This window comes from Halichoerus grypus, chromosome 12 (assembly GCF_964656455.1).
Source record: "Halichoerus grypus chromosome 12, mHalGry1.hap1.1, whole genome shotgun sequence".
In the NCBI taxonomy this organism is placed as follows: Eukaryota; Metazoa; Chordata; class Mammalia; order Carnivora; family Phocidae; genus Halichoerus; species Halichoerus grypus.
Window position 1 is genome coordinate 4,154,400 of NC_135723.1, and position 18,636 is coordinate 4,173,035.

Here is an 18,636-nt window from a genome sequence, read left to right on the forward strand (position 1 = left end):
TTCAAGTCCACAAAGATCATGTACTAGCTGAGTGAGCGTCGGGATTTGCACATAGTGGGTTCTTGCTCCTTGAAATACAGTTTAAATTCCCTACCATCCCTGGCTCCGGGGAGGCCACGGCCACAGGTTGTAAGCAGCCCTGGGGACTGAGCCCACACAGCCCTGCCCCAGAGCTCAGCCCCACCTCTCCCTCAGCAAAGAATTCACTTCAAACATTTGTGTGCTATGAAGATGGCAAAAAGTATTAGTCAGGATACATATGCCTCTGAACTGCCTATTAAAATACTTCTTTGGAATATTTGCTTCCCTTTCTAGAGAGGGAGTTTATATCTACAGTGAAGAACCTTCCCCTATGTTCCCATGCTGTCTTCCCTCCCCTCTCACTGGTGGGAGAAGGACAGGAAAGGCAGAAGAGTAAGTGGGGTTGCACCGAACAAGCCCATGCTTGTGTAAGTCTGTGAAATTTCAAGAAATTACGCGAAATCAGGAATGCAGTACATCAATGGTGATAAGAAAATATTATGTTAAAAACACTGTTATGTGGGGCGCCTGGGTGGCTCAGTCGGGTAAGCGTCTGCTTTCGGCTCAGGTCATGATCTCAGGGTCCTGGGATCGAGCCCCATGTCAGGCTCCCTGCTCAGAGGGGAGTCTGCTTCTCCCTCTCCGTCTGCCTGCCACTCCCCGTTTGTGCTCACTCTCTTGCTCCCTCTCTCAATATCTTAAAAAAAGCCCACACAGTTATGTGTCGACTAGGACTGGAGTCAGCATGACAGGGTCATGTGTGGAGGACAGGTCTGCGGTTCCGTAAAGAACCCGTGTCCTCCTTCATTAGGAAACAGCTTGGCGGTGAATCATGTATGTAAAATACCTGCAAATTCAAATAATAGGAAAAACATGGGCTGGAAATGAGTTTTTTCAGTCCTAGAGTAGAGCGGCTGTGTGCATTTCTGAGTCACCATGCCCCTGCCTGTACTCTTTCCTGTTTGCCAACCCGATTTCCAGAGTCGCCCTTTGTACTTTCATGTGTGGGTGCTGGTGACCCGAACTATTTCACAAATGCCTCTTTTCATTTCCTCTCTGCCCTCTCTTTTAACTCTTTCCTTCAGCTCTGCCAATATCCCAGGATACACCGGGAAGGTTCATTTCGCAGCCAGCCACCCGGCAAATTCTGATATTCCATCAACAACCCCATCACCAGACTCAGAAGTGCACCGGTAAGTCTGAGTCCTATTACTCAACGTGCTCAGATACACTGGAGGCAGGCGGGGGTCGGGGGAGGGATCGTCATTATGGTTATTCCATTAAAGAACAATTACATATGAAGAGTAAATTTACATCATTTTTAAAAATGGGGTGTCAAGTCCAAAAGACAGAAGCGTTCATTTTCCTGCTGTTGCTAAAGGAGCCTACGAAGATTCTTAAAGTGTGTTAGGTGAGCGACATCTTTACCTCTTGGACTTACAGCTTTGCACCCATAGCACCCTTCTGCGTGACCAGCAGAACACGGGTGGATGCTGGGAACCCATCGCATGAGCCACATATTTACTCCCTGTGAATCACCGCCTTAGTTTTCACGAGACAACATTCTGTTGAAAGTCACATGTATTTTTAAACACCATTTTACGAATCGAAAGCAGGAGATCTCAGATGGAAGGCTCTTGTGGACTCCTTTATTTGGAGCTGCCAGAGAGAAGCAACGCATTATTGTTCATTATAACTCAAATCTGAAAATGTTTGATGGAGGTCCTGGGCTTGCAAATAACATGACACAGTCTTGAAAATGCAAATGTGGTCTTAACGGGGTCCAGTTGCTGGTTCCTGCAAATAAATAAACTATCCCGGGAGGTCCCTGTGCGTCTTGGAGGAAGAGGGAGGTGGTTCTCCCCTAAAGGGTGCCCTGCTCCTTTTGGTAGAGAATCCATTCATTTATCCAACATTTATTGAGCATCCACTCTGGGCCAGGCACCATTCGAGGCCCTGAGCACACGTGATCCCGGCTCTCAGGAGCTTACGTTCTGGTGTGACAGACAGCACAAAAGCACACAAGTAACTGAAGAAATAAAATGATTTGAGAGAGTGCTATGTGCTGCCAAGGAGAAAAGGTGGGGAGGTGTAGAAGGTAGGGCCTGGACAGGGTGCTGAGTTAGCTTGGCAGTCCGGGAGGGCTTTCTGAGGAGGTGACCCTCAGGCAGAGTCCAAGCCATCCCACTGGATTTCTTACATGTCTGAAAGGGGGCAACAGGGGAGAGCCTCGTGGGCCCTAGTGGTCAGTTCATATGGGCTATTTATTCTCTCGTTCACTCACGTCTTTACTGGTTCATTTGTATGTGCTTTCACTGGGTCAACCAAGTTCGTGGTTCTCCAGGAATTCACAAGAACTAGGCCCAGTTTGCAAGGAGCTCAGAGTCTAGCCGTGAGCAAGAAACACACAACCATAGTAGAGGATGACGCATGTCACCCTAATACTGTCACTCACATGGGTGAGCACTTCGTCTACACCAGGCTATCCAAGTGCTTTGTACTTACCAAGTCATCTCACCAACCCAGAAACCCTGTGAGGGCTGTGCTCTTGTTTCCCCATTTTACAGACCAGGACAGTGAGGCAAACAGAAGATTTCAGGGGATCCACATGGATCCACGTGGGGGGCACTAAGGAAGGCTTCGCAGAGGAAGGGGTTCATGCCGTGACCCTTGGTCTCATAGATATCTGCGGGCCAGGCTGTGTGTGGAAGGGCTGGCTTATTCCAGGGATCCCACATGCGAAGCCCCTCACCACACAACCATGGAACCATAAGAGGGCCGTGTGGGGCGCCCAGATCATTGCACACCCTGTATGCAGGACCTGGTTCCTCAGGCAGTGACTGGGCACAGGGAAGTGCCTGCTGACAGAGGGCTTCATCAACTGATCTAAATTCTGGGTTTGCTGATTGCTTAGAACCTCTGGGTCACCTGATAAGAAACATTTTAAAGGAGGACATTGGCTTTCAAGGCTACTATTTTGCATTCAATCAGTTTTCTCTCAGGACACATTTTCCAAAGTCACAGATCCATTTGCAAAGGCAGGACTGATGGAAATTTAGACAATTAATGGATTTTATTTCACTGATGGGCCTAAAGAAACAATGGCAAAATTAAATGCATTCTGATGTCTGTTGTTTAGAAGTAGTGTCCACAAAGATGGAATCATACACTGTGTCTGGGTGGATAATGACAGGGGACAGACCCAGTGATGTCTTCCCAGGGCAGATGTGAACATTCCTGATCCCTTGCCTTCTTCCTTCATGATCCGTCTTCTCTCCCCATACGTCTCAGACCACAGCTCTGATACCTGGTGGGTCTAGCACGTTTCCCTGGCCACGTGATCTAGCGATTCCATGTTCTACTATATTTCAAAGAAATCTGTATTTCCAAGTGGAAAACCATCCTTCACTGTTACTGAACTGTTACTACTGCTATAATGTTCCTACTGCTGTTCCTGCTGTTCCTACTGCTGTTCCTGCTGTTCCTAATGTTGCTACTGCTGTTCCTGCGTTCCTAATGTTCCTGGTGCTCTTCCTGCTGTTCCTAATGTTCCTGGTGCTCTTCCTGCTGTTCTGCTGTTCCTACTGCTGTTCCTGCTGTTCCTAATGTTGCTGGTGCTGTTCCTGCTGTTCCTAATGTTGCTGGTGCTGTTCCTGCTGTTCCTGCTGTTCCTAATGTTGCTAGTGCTGTTCCTGCTGTTCCTAATGTTGCTACTGCTGTTCCTGCTGTTCCTACTGCTGTTCCTGCTGTTCCTAATGTTCCTGGTGCTGTTCCTGCTGTTCCTGCTGTTCCTACTGCTGTTCCTGCTGTTCCTAATGTTGCTGGTGCTGTTCCTGCTGTTCCTGCTGTTCCTACTGCTGTTCCTGCTGTTCCTACTGCTGTTCCTGCTGTTCCTAATGTTCCTGGTGCTGTTCCTGCTGTTCCTAATGTTCCTACTGCTGTTCCTGCTGTTCCTAATGTTGCTGGTGCTGTTCCTGCTGTTCCTGCTGTTCCTAATGTTGCTACTGCTGTTCCTGCTGTTCTTACTGCTGTTCCTGCTGTTCCTGCTGTTCCTACTGCTGTTCCTGCTGTTCCTGCTGTTCCTAATGTTGCTGGTGCTGTTCCTGCTGTTCCTGCTGTTCCTACTGCTGTTCCTGCTGTTCCTGCTGTTCCTACTGCTGTTCCCGCTGTTCCTAATGTTCCTGGTGCTGTTCCTGCTGTTCCTAATGTTCCTACTGCTGTTACTTCCTGGGAAAAGGACTCGAGTCTTTTGGCCACACCCTCAAGCCCAGGTTTAGGCCCATTGCTGACCCCTGGTGAGCCCCACACTCGCCATCCCCCACACGGCACACAGCTCTGTCATTTTGTCTCAGAGTGGGGACCGAGGACCCTCTGCAGTGGCTTCTCTGGGGTTCTTATTCTTGGGGTACACATAGGCTCTGGAGACCCAGATGGTGGCAGCAACCCAAGGGTCACCCACCAGGAAGCGACCAAGCTCTGTTGGGCTGGGTGTCCCGACCCCTACCCCTGTGCCCGCTCCTAATGGCGGCCCCCAACAGGCCCTGGCGCTTGGCAGCGAGCAAACACAGTGGGGCGGTCAGACTTTAAAAAGCTCTCTCTGACATGAGGAGGCCCCCTGGCCCTTGAGATCAGAGAACATCAGGCCTTTGAGATTCTCCTTCATGAAGTATCAGCTCTCAATTTTTGTGACACTATATTTAATGTATTTTTGCTGAAAATTCCCTGTGAAAGTGGGAGTCGAGGTCTCTCTCTGATGAGTATCATGAGAACTTCGTGAGCTGACTTCCTCCTGATGGTGTCTGACTGATCTGCTGCGTTTTTCCTGTTGTTTCTGAGAGGCGCTCCCGAGCCCAGGCTCTGGTATTCTGGTAAGCCCCGGTGCGAGGGGCTCGCACTGCCCCGGGGGGCCATGCGGGCTGCTCGTGCCTGCAGCCCATCTCCAAGTGTTCTGGTGGGTTCTCCCCTCCCTGCCCCCAACATCAGAATCTCTCTTCCCACCACTGCTTCTGTCTCCTTTCCCCCCAAAGAGGAGGTCTTGCTCTTCCAAAAGTTCATCCTTCCATCTGAGCACTGGCCCTCTTCAACCCTGCTCCCTCCCTCTTGCATGGGAAGAAACCTGGCCACCTCCCACCCCAGCCACCTCCCTGCTGTAGAAATTAAAGGTGTCCCCTTTGAGCAGCCATCCCTTTGTCTGCCCTCCTCCCTCTCACTCCTAAGCTTCTTTCAGAGGCAAACACCCAGTCTCCCTTCCCCTGTCTGCCTCCACGCCCTCCCAGCCCACTCTCTGTCAACCTCTCGCAGTCTGCGTTCTGACGTTGCCAGTCAACAGTGCTCCTGCTCACCAGATGTAGGCTGGTAAGACCACCAGGAGAGGCTGAACACTGAAGACCATTGATGCCCCTTCGTGCAGAGGGTGGGCTGGTGCATTTGCCGTGGATCTTTGTGCCTGGGAGGTTGCAGTAGTCTGGGATTAAGGAGTTAAGGCCTTGAATGTCAATGCCAAGGGGTAGTGGTCCATGTGGTCCTGGTAACACATTTTGAGCAAAGTGTACAAAACACCACCTGTGCCCAAGATTGATATTGAGATGAGACACAGAATAGCAAGGAAAGAGATTAGTGGATGAGATTGAAGTGAGGGGCAGGGCTGCAGGAGGTGGGGGAGACCAATGTTGTCAATCTCCCATTTTGAGAGCGAGAGAATGCACATGGGGGTTTCTCCTCATTCCTGTTTCCAGGACAGTCCGGAGTTCCCTGTGCATTGCTTCACACCAGAACGCCACCTGAACAGAAGCTTGAGTTTGTACTTCAACAGATGTTTTCCACCACACAATAAAATATTCTGACATCATGATAATCATAGCATTAAAAAGGTGCACCTGGGTGGCCCAGTCAGTTAAGTGTCTGCCTTCGGCTCAGGTTGTGATCCTGGGGTCCTGGGATCGAGTCCTCTACCTCTCTGGGCCCCTTGCCCCAGGCTTGCCAGTATAGGGACTTTGTGTTGTAACGTTTGAGTACCTCCTTTTAACTACATTTTCTATTCTATCTATTCTTAGCACCTACCGTAACTCTAGGCACAGAGTAGATTTTCAGTCAATGAAACCGATTACAATATAATGCATGTAATGCAATAAATGAGACTCAATGCAAATAAAAGAAATAAATGAAACAATGCACACAAGGATTAATCATTCCCAGTCTCTCTGTTATGTGCTCTCCTGACCCTCATTCACTCTCCTGAACATGTGTATTGTTAGTTGGAAAACAGATGAGGTTATATATTTTTATGTATATTTTATGGGTCATTTTTTTCTTTTTTTCTCCACCCCCTTTATAGCATCTTACGGAAAGAAATGGAAGTTGATGTCTTCCGTCACCAGGCACCGCTGTCTCGAATGGTCACAACTGTAAAACCCTACAATCCTTTCAATAAGAAGCAACAGGAAACTGTAGGATACTGACAAAGGCCTGCCCTCCGAGTGGGACTCATAAACCTCAGCCCTGGGGAGGCACCGCATATGGTGCAATGGGGAAATAAAAGACCCAGGCATGTTCTGGGTGTGTCCGTAGAGGTCAGATGAGGTCTGCTGCTCTTTTCTGCCTTAGGCAGAGTATCCTGGACCCCAACCTCAGTCACTCGCCTGACCTGGCCCTGGAGAGCCACTATTACCTGATGGCAGCCGAGATTTTCTGGAAGTCATCAGTAGCAGCCGTTGTATTTCCAGAAGATTCATCTTTAGAGTTGGAATGCCAGGTCTACCTAGAGGTTTCATGTCTTGGCCATGTTAATGCAGTGATTATAACTGCAGAGGGTAGATCGTAGGTTTTGTGACCACAGACTATCCAATCCAAACCCCATATGTTCTTAATGGGAAGACTGAGTGGCTGAGAGAGAAAGTGGTGGTGTTCTCTTCAGATATGGCGTCACACAGGGAAACATCTATGATAATGAGGGACAAAATCATCCCTTGCCTGGCTGTAATATTTCTCTTTCAGAAAAAGAAGCATCCCCAGGCTCCATGAGGCTCAAGGGGCAGTTGTGACCAGTCACGTCCGCTTTAGCATCCGTGTGTGGCCCGCCTGGGCCTTGGCCAAACACAGCACCAGCTCCAGAATCACTCAAGAGTGAACGTAGGCTGTGCGGGATCCCTCTGGCCCTGCAAATGTAGTTTTACTTGTATACACATGAAGTTTATTTCTATTTGTGTACACATATCTATAGATCCCGTCAGAGTTTACAAGTGCTTTCGCAAACCTTAGCTCATTTGATCCTGCAAACCCATAGCAAGCATTTCACAGGTACCTTGCTACTTTATGAACAGTGAAAGGCAAGGAGAAGTGAAGTATTTATCTCAGGTCATGCTACTAATAATTAGTAGGGTTAGAACTAAAACCCAGGCTTTCCAAATTTAGATACCGTGCCACCATTTCTCTACAGATTGGATAACAGAAACGGACAAAAGACAAAAAAAATTCTTCCTATGTTCCTAGACTTTTTAGAAGTATTTCTCAGGGTCTTTCTCCTGCTTTCTTCTCCCAAGAGGTTCTGAATGAGATAGTGATCCTACAGAACTTCAAGCAAATGTGTAAGCCCTGCTTATCCCTTCGAAAGGCAAAATCAGCTATGTTTGTTTGGGGATTGGGTACTGCCTCAGTTGACAGCCGTAGATCTGGATGTTGGCTCTTCGGACCCTCTCTATGAGCTGCCTCTCTGCCAGAAAGAACAGGAAGACACGTGCCCATTCATCCTGGGAAGCTTGACTTGCCTTCACGGAAAAGGAATGGCTTCACCTGAACCCAATCTTGTAGCTTAATTATTTTCAGAACAAGCAATTCTGTTAAAAAAATAAAACTCAGACCATAACAAAAATCTTCATCTCTGGAAGATTCTCACCCAAACACAAACGGGAAGGATTAGCCCTGTCCAAGAAGTAGATTAATGCAGGTTCCAGAGATTACATTTTGTGGTAAACATCCCTGGCAGGCCACTTTGTCAGGAGGTGTTACTGCTCAAAATCAGAGGCACCTGTTTATTGTTCTGGGCCTTTCTACGGCAGAGCTCTAGTAGCACCTGATTTTGACATTCTGCAGCCTAAGATAATTATTTCCATCCTCGATAGTGCAGGTAACTGGACACCTCTCAAAGCTGAGAGGCGAGCACCTTCAAAGCTGCTTCTAGAAGAATGTTGGCCTTGCCTACAGCACCCCCAGGCCACGTCCAGCAGAAGAAAGATGGCAGCTCTCCATTTGCACCATACCTAGTTCTGACTTGTTTCCTGTGAAGAGAAAAGCAAATCCTGCTCACCACGATCTCGAATCCAAGGCCAACATAGAAGTACCAACCCAGTTGTATTATTCAGGTTTCCTTGGTTAGCAGTTCAGATGAAAATTGTAAAAATCAAGGAAGACCGCCTGAGGGATATGCAACTGCTCTTCAAGATGTGAAGTCTGCTCTTGGGTCATTCTGATGCACTGGAGCCGACATATCTGTGCCTCCTTGGATTAGCCACTTGCCTGTTGCTTTCTCTCCCCAGAGCATGGGCTGCCCTACAGCTTTACTCTCTGGGCTTTTATTTATCCCTAGGGATGACCCAAACGCAGAGAACCTCTGCAGTTTCCATAAAACTTAGGTGGAAGATAGTGTTCGAAAGTCTTAGAGAGTTCGCCCGTAAGAGAAAATGCAAGCCAATAAGCTTATTCTAGAAGATAAGGATATTACAATGTAATATTGTAAATATGTTACTCAAACTCAATAATATGAAAGTATGATACTCCTGACAGAGAAGAGGAAATCTAGAAATAAACAGATAAAGAAATTATGTCAAACCCCAGAGTACAAGTTAGATTTGTTTCAATAGATGATACAGAAACAACTGTTTGGAAACAAAACAAAAAAATACATCCAGGTCTCTCCCATAAATCAAAAGGAATAGAGCTTTAAATGGATAACTGACAGCCTAAGTCAGGTTACCTGGAAATTCAGGAGAATTGGTTTATTAGGTGGGGGGAAATTTTTCCTGATGCACCCAAAGCCAGAAGTTATGAAGAAAAAAATTAACTACTTTAACTTAAAAAATACCACCGAAATTTTTTAAAGAAAAACCTGTTGGCAAAATATGTCAGACAAAAATTCATATCCTCACTCTAAGACAGTCCATGATGAGAAAAAAAAAAAAGATTACACCAATAGAAACAAGGCAAAGGATATTAATAAATACACTCAAAAATAAGAAATATAAGTGGCCAAAGACCAGATGATATATTGACACCTGAGGAGTATTAGAGACATGACTGTCGTATTTCATGTTCCACCTGCTGATCGGTGCTGGTAAGAAAAGATCCACAGCTTTGTTTTCCAGGAGTAGGACCTGACACTGTTAACACCTTTCCAGAGGGCAGTCGGCACTGTTTCCAGAACTTTCCCAGGTGGCAAAGGTTCAAACTTAGTAATTTTACTTTTAGGATTTTGTCAAGCAAAGAATTACACCAGTGAGCAAATGCGTTTATATAAAGAAACTGAAGGTACGACAATTTATGACAGAAAAATTAGAAACAACTTAATGCCCATTGAGAGAAAATTTAATAAATTGCAGTAGATGAATATACTAAATACAATATATGTGTTAAAAAGACAACGGAGGTCTCTATTATCACGGAAAGATGTACATGCAATTATTGGTAAGTGTAAAAAGCAGATTTTTACAACAGTATGTATTTAATTATCCTATTTTAATTTTAAATGGGTATACACAGAATAATGTGGGGAGATATAAAACACGTTAATGGTAATTGCATATTTTACTCTTACAGCGACATGTATTTCTTTAAAATTGGAAAACTTGAAAAGTTATAGAAAGCCAATATCCCTAAACTATCAGATTTTGTTTTTCAGATTTTTTTTCTCCTTTAATGAATTCAATGCCAAGGAAACATTTGCCCCTCCTGAAGAACTGGTGTGTGAGTGTGAGAATTATGTAAGCCACCCACCTCAATCTTTTCTAAAATTCGATGGTTTGTAATATAGATAGCTGTGAAATTACATAGGTGCCCCAAGTGGAAAATGTTAAAATGGAAAGTGCTTCCATTTTCACATGCCTGCCAGGAAGCTCAAGGCTGAATTAGATCAGTACATGAACTTAGAGATGCTAACAAACTTGATTCAGGGCTCCACATTCAAAACCGATACCCAATGAAGCCTCTTGAGTCATTCTGGGAAGTGGCATGTCTGAGAACCACTGGTTCTTTACCTGCTTTTTCTCCTTTCCACATAGTTTCAGATTTTTCTGTTTCGATTTTAAGATCCTCGTGATAGGAGATGCCCAACTGATGGGGGAAACCAGTAGGTCACAGATCACATTAGAAATGTTTAACGTGTTTCTTGTTAGTGTTTCACGCACCAGATGGAGCGCTGACCCGCGGTAGGGAAACCCAAACCTGGACAGCATAGTGCACATGGGGTGGGTCTTCGTGGTCAGTCACCCTCCCGCCCTGAAGGTGTCGCCAGAAGCAGGTGGTTGGGGGTAGAGGCGCCAATGATCTGGTAGCAGGAACAACCTGACCACCCGGGACCATGTTCTAATAAATGAGAATTTTCTAAATTACACCCACTCGTTCCACGAAACCCAGGCAGACTGGATTATTTTCATCTCTAGGAATCATGGCGTTCTGCATTACAATCTATAAACTGCTAAAGAAGAAACATGCCAAATAGCTACAATTAACTGAGGAAAATATATAGCTTCAGGATCAATTTTTTTAAATATCTGCTTTGAGGGTGGTGTTTTCTTTCTCATGACCAATCTCGTGTAACCCCCAGGAGGCAAGGAGGCATTCTGGCTAGGAGCAGGGGTTTCAGAGTCGCTCTGAATGGGCTCCAAGTCTCCAGGTTCACTGCTTCACTGCTCTGAGCCGCAGCTTCTGGGAGAAAAATAACACTGGCCTGATAGAATGATGGAAATGATGGTGTGATTACAATTATAAACACAGGCATAACAGTAGCCCCGAGAGTACGCAGAATCTCATTACCTGACATAACATGTGAAGGTGATCCACACTCTTCCCGGGCGCGCTCAGTCCTTCAACAAGTACCCCAAGACACAGCAGTGTGCGCCAGGCCTGCAGTCAGGAGCCCGTGGGGTCCTCGCCAATATTGTGGGGTCTGGGCCAACAAGCCAACGGGAGCAGTCGATAAAGTCATTAAACACTGATTGCACTGAGGAGGCTACTGAGAGTACCGGCATGGATAACCTTTCATTCAAATGCACAAATTAAATCCCTCGTGTGGTCAATGGAATGATTTTGTTTCAAAACATTATGCTGCATTAAAAAAATATGTGGCATTTTTCAAAATAAAGAATATGACTTCCTATTGTAAGAGGGGTGTACTTCTGCACACACACACACACACATACTTTTAAGGAATGATTCGGTAGAATTAATTCTATATCTTTACCATAAAAGACCTTGGTTTACCCAAATTCATAATCCTTCTGAAAAGGGGAATTATTTCATTACATTGGGGTGCAGAAACAGCAACTGCTAATCTGTAAGGCGCTGGGCATCTAGTAGGCACACCTGAAGACCCCAAATCGGCATGTTGGATAAATACCCCCCCCCCCCAGAATTTACTGGTTTAGGGCCACTCGTCTATGCTCAATTAGGTAAGATGACAAAGGCAACAAAAGTCTTCTTTATAAACCTGCATAAGAAGCCAAGTGTTCTGATCCGGGCCCCACAGTCTCAGGGCTTTCTCTCCAAATGGTATTCAGACGCTCTACTGCAGTTCTCTCAAAGCACTTGTGTGTGCTGATGATGGTTGGTTCTGAACGCACTCACAAGGGCTGTCATCAGAGCACTTCCCATCCCTTAAACCTAGTTCCTCATACATGGGCGAACACCGACATCGAAAGGTCGCACTGCCCTGCTCATCACACCTGCTGATCATGATGCACAGGAAGATCTCCTGAGTGCCACCCACACACACAGTCATCCAGAGTAGGTTTCCAGGGCAAACCCCACTGATTCTACCTTGTGAACGGTAAACAAAAGCAGCTTTACTTCCTTGCTTTCACAGTTTGGACATAAAGCGATAAAGTGTCAGTAGAAATCTATTTTTCCAGTGTTGGCAGACCGTTTTTATGTGCCTGTTGTGGGCAGAGCCATGAGATACAACATAGAGGAAACTTGGCAATGTAGTGGGGAGAACAGAGGGGCAGGTGCAGGGTCCCCGGGTAGTAGGGTCCTTGGCAGGGAGAGTCCAGGGGATCTGTATGAAGGATTGAGGTGGGGTGGGATGGTCTGGTTCCAAGGCCAGCCCTGGGCCCCCAGGTGGGATTGTGAGCTTCAGGGCAGGTCAAAGCAGAGTCAAGGGAAACCCCAGTCAGAGAGACTGGGAAGAGGAGGTCCTGGAACCGTGTGGTCTAATTTTTGCAGGTCAGAGGGTCCAAACCCAAATTGGCATGTTGGGTAAATACCCACCCCCTCCCCCCAGCATTTACTGGTTTAGGGCCACTCGTCTATGCTCAATTAGGTAAGATGACAAAGGAAACAAAAGTCTTCCCTGATAGGGTCCCTACATGGTCGCATTTTCAGCCAGGTGTCTTGTGTGTCCTTCGTGAGATGGCGCTGAGACCACTGTGAGCAAGTGCAGATGCCGCATTCAAACACTGAAGCAAGACAAAAATGGCAAGATCACAGCCGCTTTAGATGCCGGGGAGGATGCAGGCTGGTTTCTAAGGGAACATTGGCCCTTCTGTCCTCTCTGTTCACCATGACTCTGGGTGGTGTGGCCTCTACTCGGGCTCAGCTCTTGGGGCTTCTGTCCACCTTACACTGAACTCTGCACACAACGTGGACGTGGTGGGAGAAAACACTGGCACTCAGCCACTTGGACCCACCAAAGAGGAGGCTCATGGCTTCAAAATAAATCCAGGTCTTGAGGGCAGGTTTGGCCTACAAGGTACTGACCACCATGACCAACACTGATGCCATTGGAGGGGCATTCAGCCTCATAGCTGGTGACATGCTCCATGGCAATGCAGCTGCCCAACACTCTCACAGATGGCTTTCTGCTCTCACATTTATTGTCATCATCATCAGATACCGACTAAATGTGTAATCAAGTAAATTACCTAAGATATAGTATGGAACTTAAAAGTATATAAAATGCTACCACATATCCAGGAGATGAATCTGAATCCATGTCTGATAATATTAGTATCTGTCTGTCTATCTATCTATCCATCCATCTGTTTATCTATTTATCTATCTATCTCTCTATCCATCTGTCCATCCATCAATCATCCGTCCATCCATCCATCATCATCCATTCATTCATCCTTCTTTTTGTTCACCTGTCTGTCCATCCATCTATCTATCCATCCATCTGTCCGTCTCTCTGTTCATCTATCTATCTATCTATCTATCTATCTATCTATCTATCTATCCGTCCATCCATCCATCTACCCATCCATCTGTGCATCGATCTGTTCATCTATCTATCTACCTACCTACCTACCTACCTATCCATCCATCCATTCATGTATCTACAATCATTCTACTTCAACCTTACAAGTCTTCTTGACTTTCTCTTTCCTTTAGGAAAAGACTTATCTCTCCTAATTTGCTCATCAAACTAGGGTCAGTAATAGGTATTTTAAGTTATTGGTTTTCTTGGTTTTGTTATTTAAAAGACTATGTCTCAACTGCCATCCAGTAAAGGTCACAGAAATATTAATATACTTCTAAAACAGAGGACCAAAAGGCTCAGCTTTCAGCACAAGTTAAAGTGTGGTGTTGCAAATTGCAGAAAATCAGTGGCCTGTATCTCTCCAAGAATTATTTCATAATGAATTTACCAGTTGAGAAATAAAAGGACCTCTCTGGAGTCAGCCTTATACATAAAGCAGTGAAATATACACAGAGACTGTGGATTTTCAAGGAGGCCTCCTGAGAACAAGGGGACAGGTGAGTGATGTCCACATGCCCTGGGGGGGGGATGGGAAGGACCTGAATGATCTGGACCTCAGTCACGGCTCAGGGAAACAGTACAAACTCATTTCTTAAAGGAGTGTGTGAGGAGGAAAAACCTGCAGGGCACATGGTGGGATAGCAGGTGTGGGGTGTGCCCTGCTCCCTATGTTCCTGAGGGATAGTCCGGTGGAAACATCCCCCACATGTGATTCCTGTTGGCAGACACAGATAGAGCTCCATATCACCCAGGGAGTTCTGGCTGCTGCCTGTTTGGGTAGCTCTGATCTGTTGTGCAGTGAAGTCAGCTCTTGGCTCCACAGACCAGTGGAGGAGCCCTCCAGTCCTCTAACTGGAGCCTGGCTTCTGTAAAGGCCAGTGTGTGGGGCTGTGCCATGCCCCAAAATGGTGGCTGGACAACCACATCCTGTGTAGGGTGGGTGCTGGGCTGCCCCCGGAGAAGGCTCCCAAAAGCTCAGACATGGAGATCATCATACCAGGGAGATGAGAGCTCCTGGTAATTCTCCAAAGCACAGGGACAGTTGCAAAACCCTTGACCTCTTCTGCTTAAAAGGTGAGGTTAGCTAAGGTGGGGAGTGATGTTGTTCATGTTGGCTGTGGTTTGACCGTAGTTCTTTTGAATTCTTTATGGTTTGTCCTTGAGGGTGCCTGGAGTCTCAGGCTCCTGAAAGAAGGTTCTATTCTTCAGAAAAAGCTTCAGCCTCCTTCCTTTCTCACAGACCCTACAGAGAGGTGCCCTTTCCATTAGAAGCACCTCTTGTGAGGGAGTTGCTCACTTTCACTTCCTGCCTGAGAAGAAAGCGGTGTGTACTGAAGTGGGGGGTGACAGGGAGGGGCAGGACAGGGCCTTCACAGGGGTCAAGAGGGGAGAAATCATTCTGTGTACGGAGGGACCCCGAATTCTCACTGCTGCCCTTCCTGGGGTCTGGCCACTGAATGTGGGATTTGATATTTGATTACTCTTGGTCGAAGCTTTCTCCTGATTCAGAATTTTTATCTTCCTAATTCTCTGACTTTCTAAATATTCACATGGATATCCCATGAAGACTATGATCTCTTCCCTTAGAAAGGGGCCGTGCGCTTACGCCCTACCCTTGCGGCCGACTCACAGACCCATGTCAAAGTCAGTGTCCCCTCAGTGCAGGCTGGGGAGATGCACAGGCTCTGGTACTTTCCTTGATTTATGGCAAGAAATTTATGTCCTTGATGCTCACATTTTGTAATAGAAAAATGCTGGGTTGTTGAGGACGTTCAAGGAGAGAACATACATAAGTACCAGGCACATTAGAGACATTCAACACATAATAACATTGTTATTATGAAAAATAACTCTCCTCTGAAACAGATCATGGCTCCCCTTCTTGTGCTGTATGTGCTGTCCATGTAACAAGCAGCCCTTCTCCCACCCCGCATAGCACCAGTGGTCCATGTTCTATGGCCTCTGACCCTGCTCAATCTCAGCAATCCTGATGAGCCAGGGACACCATGACTCACCCATGTGCCAAAGCCAGAAGCTGAGAGTCACCCTACCTCTAATTTGGATTCTACTTTGTCTCTCTTTTAACATAGCTGTCAAATAAGTGTCCTTATTTCTGTGACTCGTCATATTGCCTTACTTTGGTTTTGTATGTAAAATACAGCAATTATCTCCTTGTAATGAAAAGATCCATTTATGTATTTTTCTTTCCCATTCTTTGAAGCCTGGGACCATGTTTTATTTATCTTGGTATCAACCAGGGCCCTGTACCTAGCCAGGCATGTATTAGGTAGTACTTGAAAATATCTGTGTGATAAAGGAATGGAAGGCTGGATGGATGGATAGACATATGGATGGATAGATGGATGGATGGATGAATGAATGAACATATGGATGGGTGGGTGGATGGATGGACACATGGATGGATGGATGGATGGATGGATGGATGGATGAACATATGGATGGATGAACATATGGATGGATGGATGGATGGATGGAAGGATGGACGGATACATGGATGGGTGGATGGATGACGGTTCACCAGGACTCTGAGCAGTATCCATATGCACACGCATTTTACTGAGACACAGGACACGTCAAGTTCTTCTACTAGGGGCTAAATTATATACTGTAGATTGTACATATTTTAGAGCCTCAGAGAAAAGAAAGAAACTTGTAGGTCAGGGCCGCTGGGAAAGACTGTGTAAGATGAAGACATGGAGTTAAAACTTGAATGAAAATAGAAAAGTATCTCAAAAGTCAATTTTTAAAGATTTTCTTTTTGTATCCAGAACAACCTCACTGATTTGGACCCAATGCTCAGGATTCTTGAATAATTTTAGTATACTTCCTCTGAATTTGCCAAGTGAGGATGCAAACCACATCACAAGCAGATGCTGAATCCACAGATTGGAGTTTGCAATTTCAATGAGGGGCTGGGCAGCAGAAGGGAAGGGAAGTGAGGATGCCAAAACCTTTTTAATGCCCCTGTGTGCCAGGTCAAAGTAATATTTCATTTAACTGCTCTAACTACCCTGCAGGGTGTGTATTCTTTCATACAGTCCACAGATGAGGACCTGGAGTTCAGACAGGTGTCCAGGGTAGCACATTAATTCACGGTGGAATAAGGACTCTCCCCGAGGGGGGCTTCCTCAGAACCCTTGGCCTCTGTGGTTGGCTGCCTCTAGCCAGGCTCAGACAACTGATATTCTGATTGCAAATTATTATGAACTTTATTTAATCAAGCACCACTCATTTTAAATCTGACTGAAAGAGAAGAAACCACTTCTTTGAAAATACCCGACAATTCTGGTTTCACCTAAGTCAGGTGGAACTGCCAAATTCCTTCACAACAGTGACCTCTGACTCTGTGTGTGTTCCATTTCAGGAAAAGTGACTGTCCTCAGCCTGCTTCTCTGGGTGGAAGCTCCACTGGCCTGCATTTACGAACGTCCTCCATCTTTGTCTTTAATAGAACCCTTGTATACACCTCAGGCTTTAGCACAGATCTGAGGGCACGGTTGGGTACTCCGTCAACACACCTTTGGGGGGCTCACTCCAACGCAGCTAGGTTCCCAGGGGGGTGTGCTGTGATGTGTTCCAGCTGCAGAGATAAACAGCGTAAGGTGAGATGGGGTTCTGGGTGCCGCAGGTATAACTAAGGACCTCTACCAGAGGACAGAATAGACAATGCTTCCTGGGGCTCATGACCTTGAGCTGAGCCCTGAACAATGCCACGAAGTTCACTAAGGGGAGGGGAGGGGAGGGGAGAACCTTCCAGGCAACATGGGCTCCGGAGCAAAGGAAGAACATATGTGGCTGGACTGGAGACCCAAATGGATGACTTCCTCCATCGTGTGGGGTGGCAGTTCTCCAGAAGGAGAGTCTCAGGACTCCTTGACACTCCTGAAAATGACTAAAGTTCTGAATTTGTTCATGTGGCTCATACCATTGATATTTACTATATTAGAAGTTAGAACTGACAAATTTAAAAATCTTTATTAATTCATTTTAAAACCATAGAAATAAAGTCATTATGCGTTAACACAACCCATTCTTTATGAAAAATACCTACATTTTGCAAAACACCAAGAAAATCTAGTGAGTTTTGTTTTAATTTTAACAAATCTCGTTATGTCTGGCTTACTAAAAGGCAGCTGGATTCTTGCATCTGCTTCTGCATTGCAAAACTGTGGCAATAGTTGTCTTTGGTTGATGTAGGGGGAAAATGTGAAGATAGATCATTGGTAAGGAGAGGTGTGTTTTAACAGCCAAAAAAGGCTGTGATATTTTTCTTTGATTCTATATTGAAAATCAACAAGTGGTAGTTTCTTCAAGATTAGGTGCAGTGTAGAAGTAGAACCACGTTCCCCTGAAAATCAACTGGTCCATCTCCCATTTTGTGAACACCACTCCCAGAATCTCCATTCTAGGATGAGTCCCCTCGGGATGAGCTTTAAGGGAAATTTTCTCCCCAGAGTTAGAGGCAGAAGGGAGGTGATGACCACTTTGCCATCATTCTGTAGCTCTGCCTTCCAGTTATTCAAATACTAGTCAACCAAATACTACCCATGGAGGCCCTCCTGCCCAGGTCTTCCTCTGTCTCTCTGACTCCTGGGCTACGTGTTTGTAGTTACCTGAGGAAGGGGCTTCCCCAGGACACCCAGACCACCAAGATCAGAGACGGCATGAACAGACACAGGTTTCAGTGTGTCTTTCCTAGTAAGGCTTCAGCTCTAGCCTGTGGGTTCCGGCCTCCTCCTCATCTTCCTTCCCGATGGCCTGCTGGTGGGCTGGGGGCTCCAGCAGCCTCAGATGGGGGACAGCCTTGTGCAGGCTGCTTGGCCAGCCCCTTCTGTAGTAAGTTCACCAAAAAATGGTGTGTGTGAGTGGAGCACCCAGGTGGCTCAGTCAGTTAAGTGTCTGACTCTTGATTTTGGCTCAGGTCATGATCTCAGGGTCTGTGAGATCGAGCCCAGAGTCGGGCTCCCTGCTGAGCATGGAACCTGCTTAAGATTCTCTCTCTCTGGGGCGCCTGGGTGGCTCAGTCGTTAAGCGTCTGCCTTCGGCTCAGGTCATGATCTCAGGGTCCTGGGATCGAGCCCCACATCGGGCTCCCTGCTCCGCAGGAAGCCTGCTTCTCCCTCTCCCAC

General features: G+C 46.3%; 1 protein-coding gene across 1 annotated transcript in view; it reads left to right on the plus strand.

Moving 5' to 3' along the window:
* SPMIP7 (sperm microtubule inner protein 7) overlaps positions 1-6,524 on the plus strand; it is a 59,880-nt gene extending 53,356 nt beyond the window's left edge. Inside the window, exons 8-9 of the mRNA XM_036101812.2 lie at positions 1,107-1,214; positions 6,356-6,524. Of these exons, the coding sequence (XP_035957705.2) occupies positions 1,107-1,214; positions 6,356-6,479 (232 nt within the window). The 3' untranslated portion in view covers positions 6,480-6,524. The remainder of the gene's footprint in view (positions 1-1,106; positions 1,215-6,355) is intronic.
* The last annotated feature ends 12,112 nt before the right edge of the window (positions 6,525-18,636 follow it).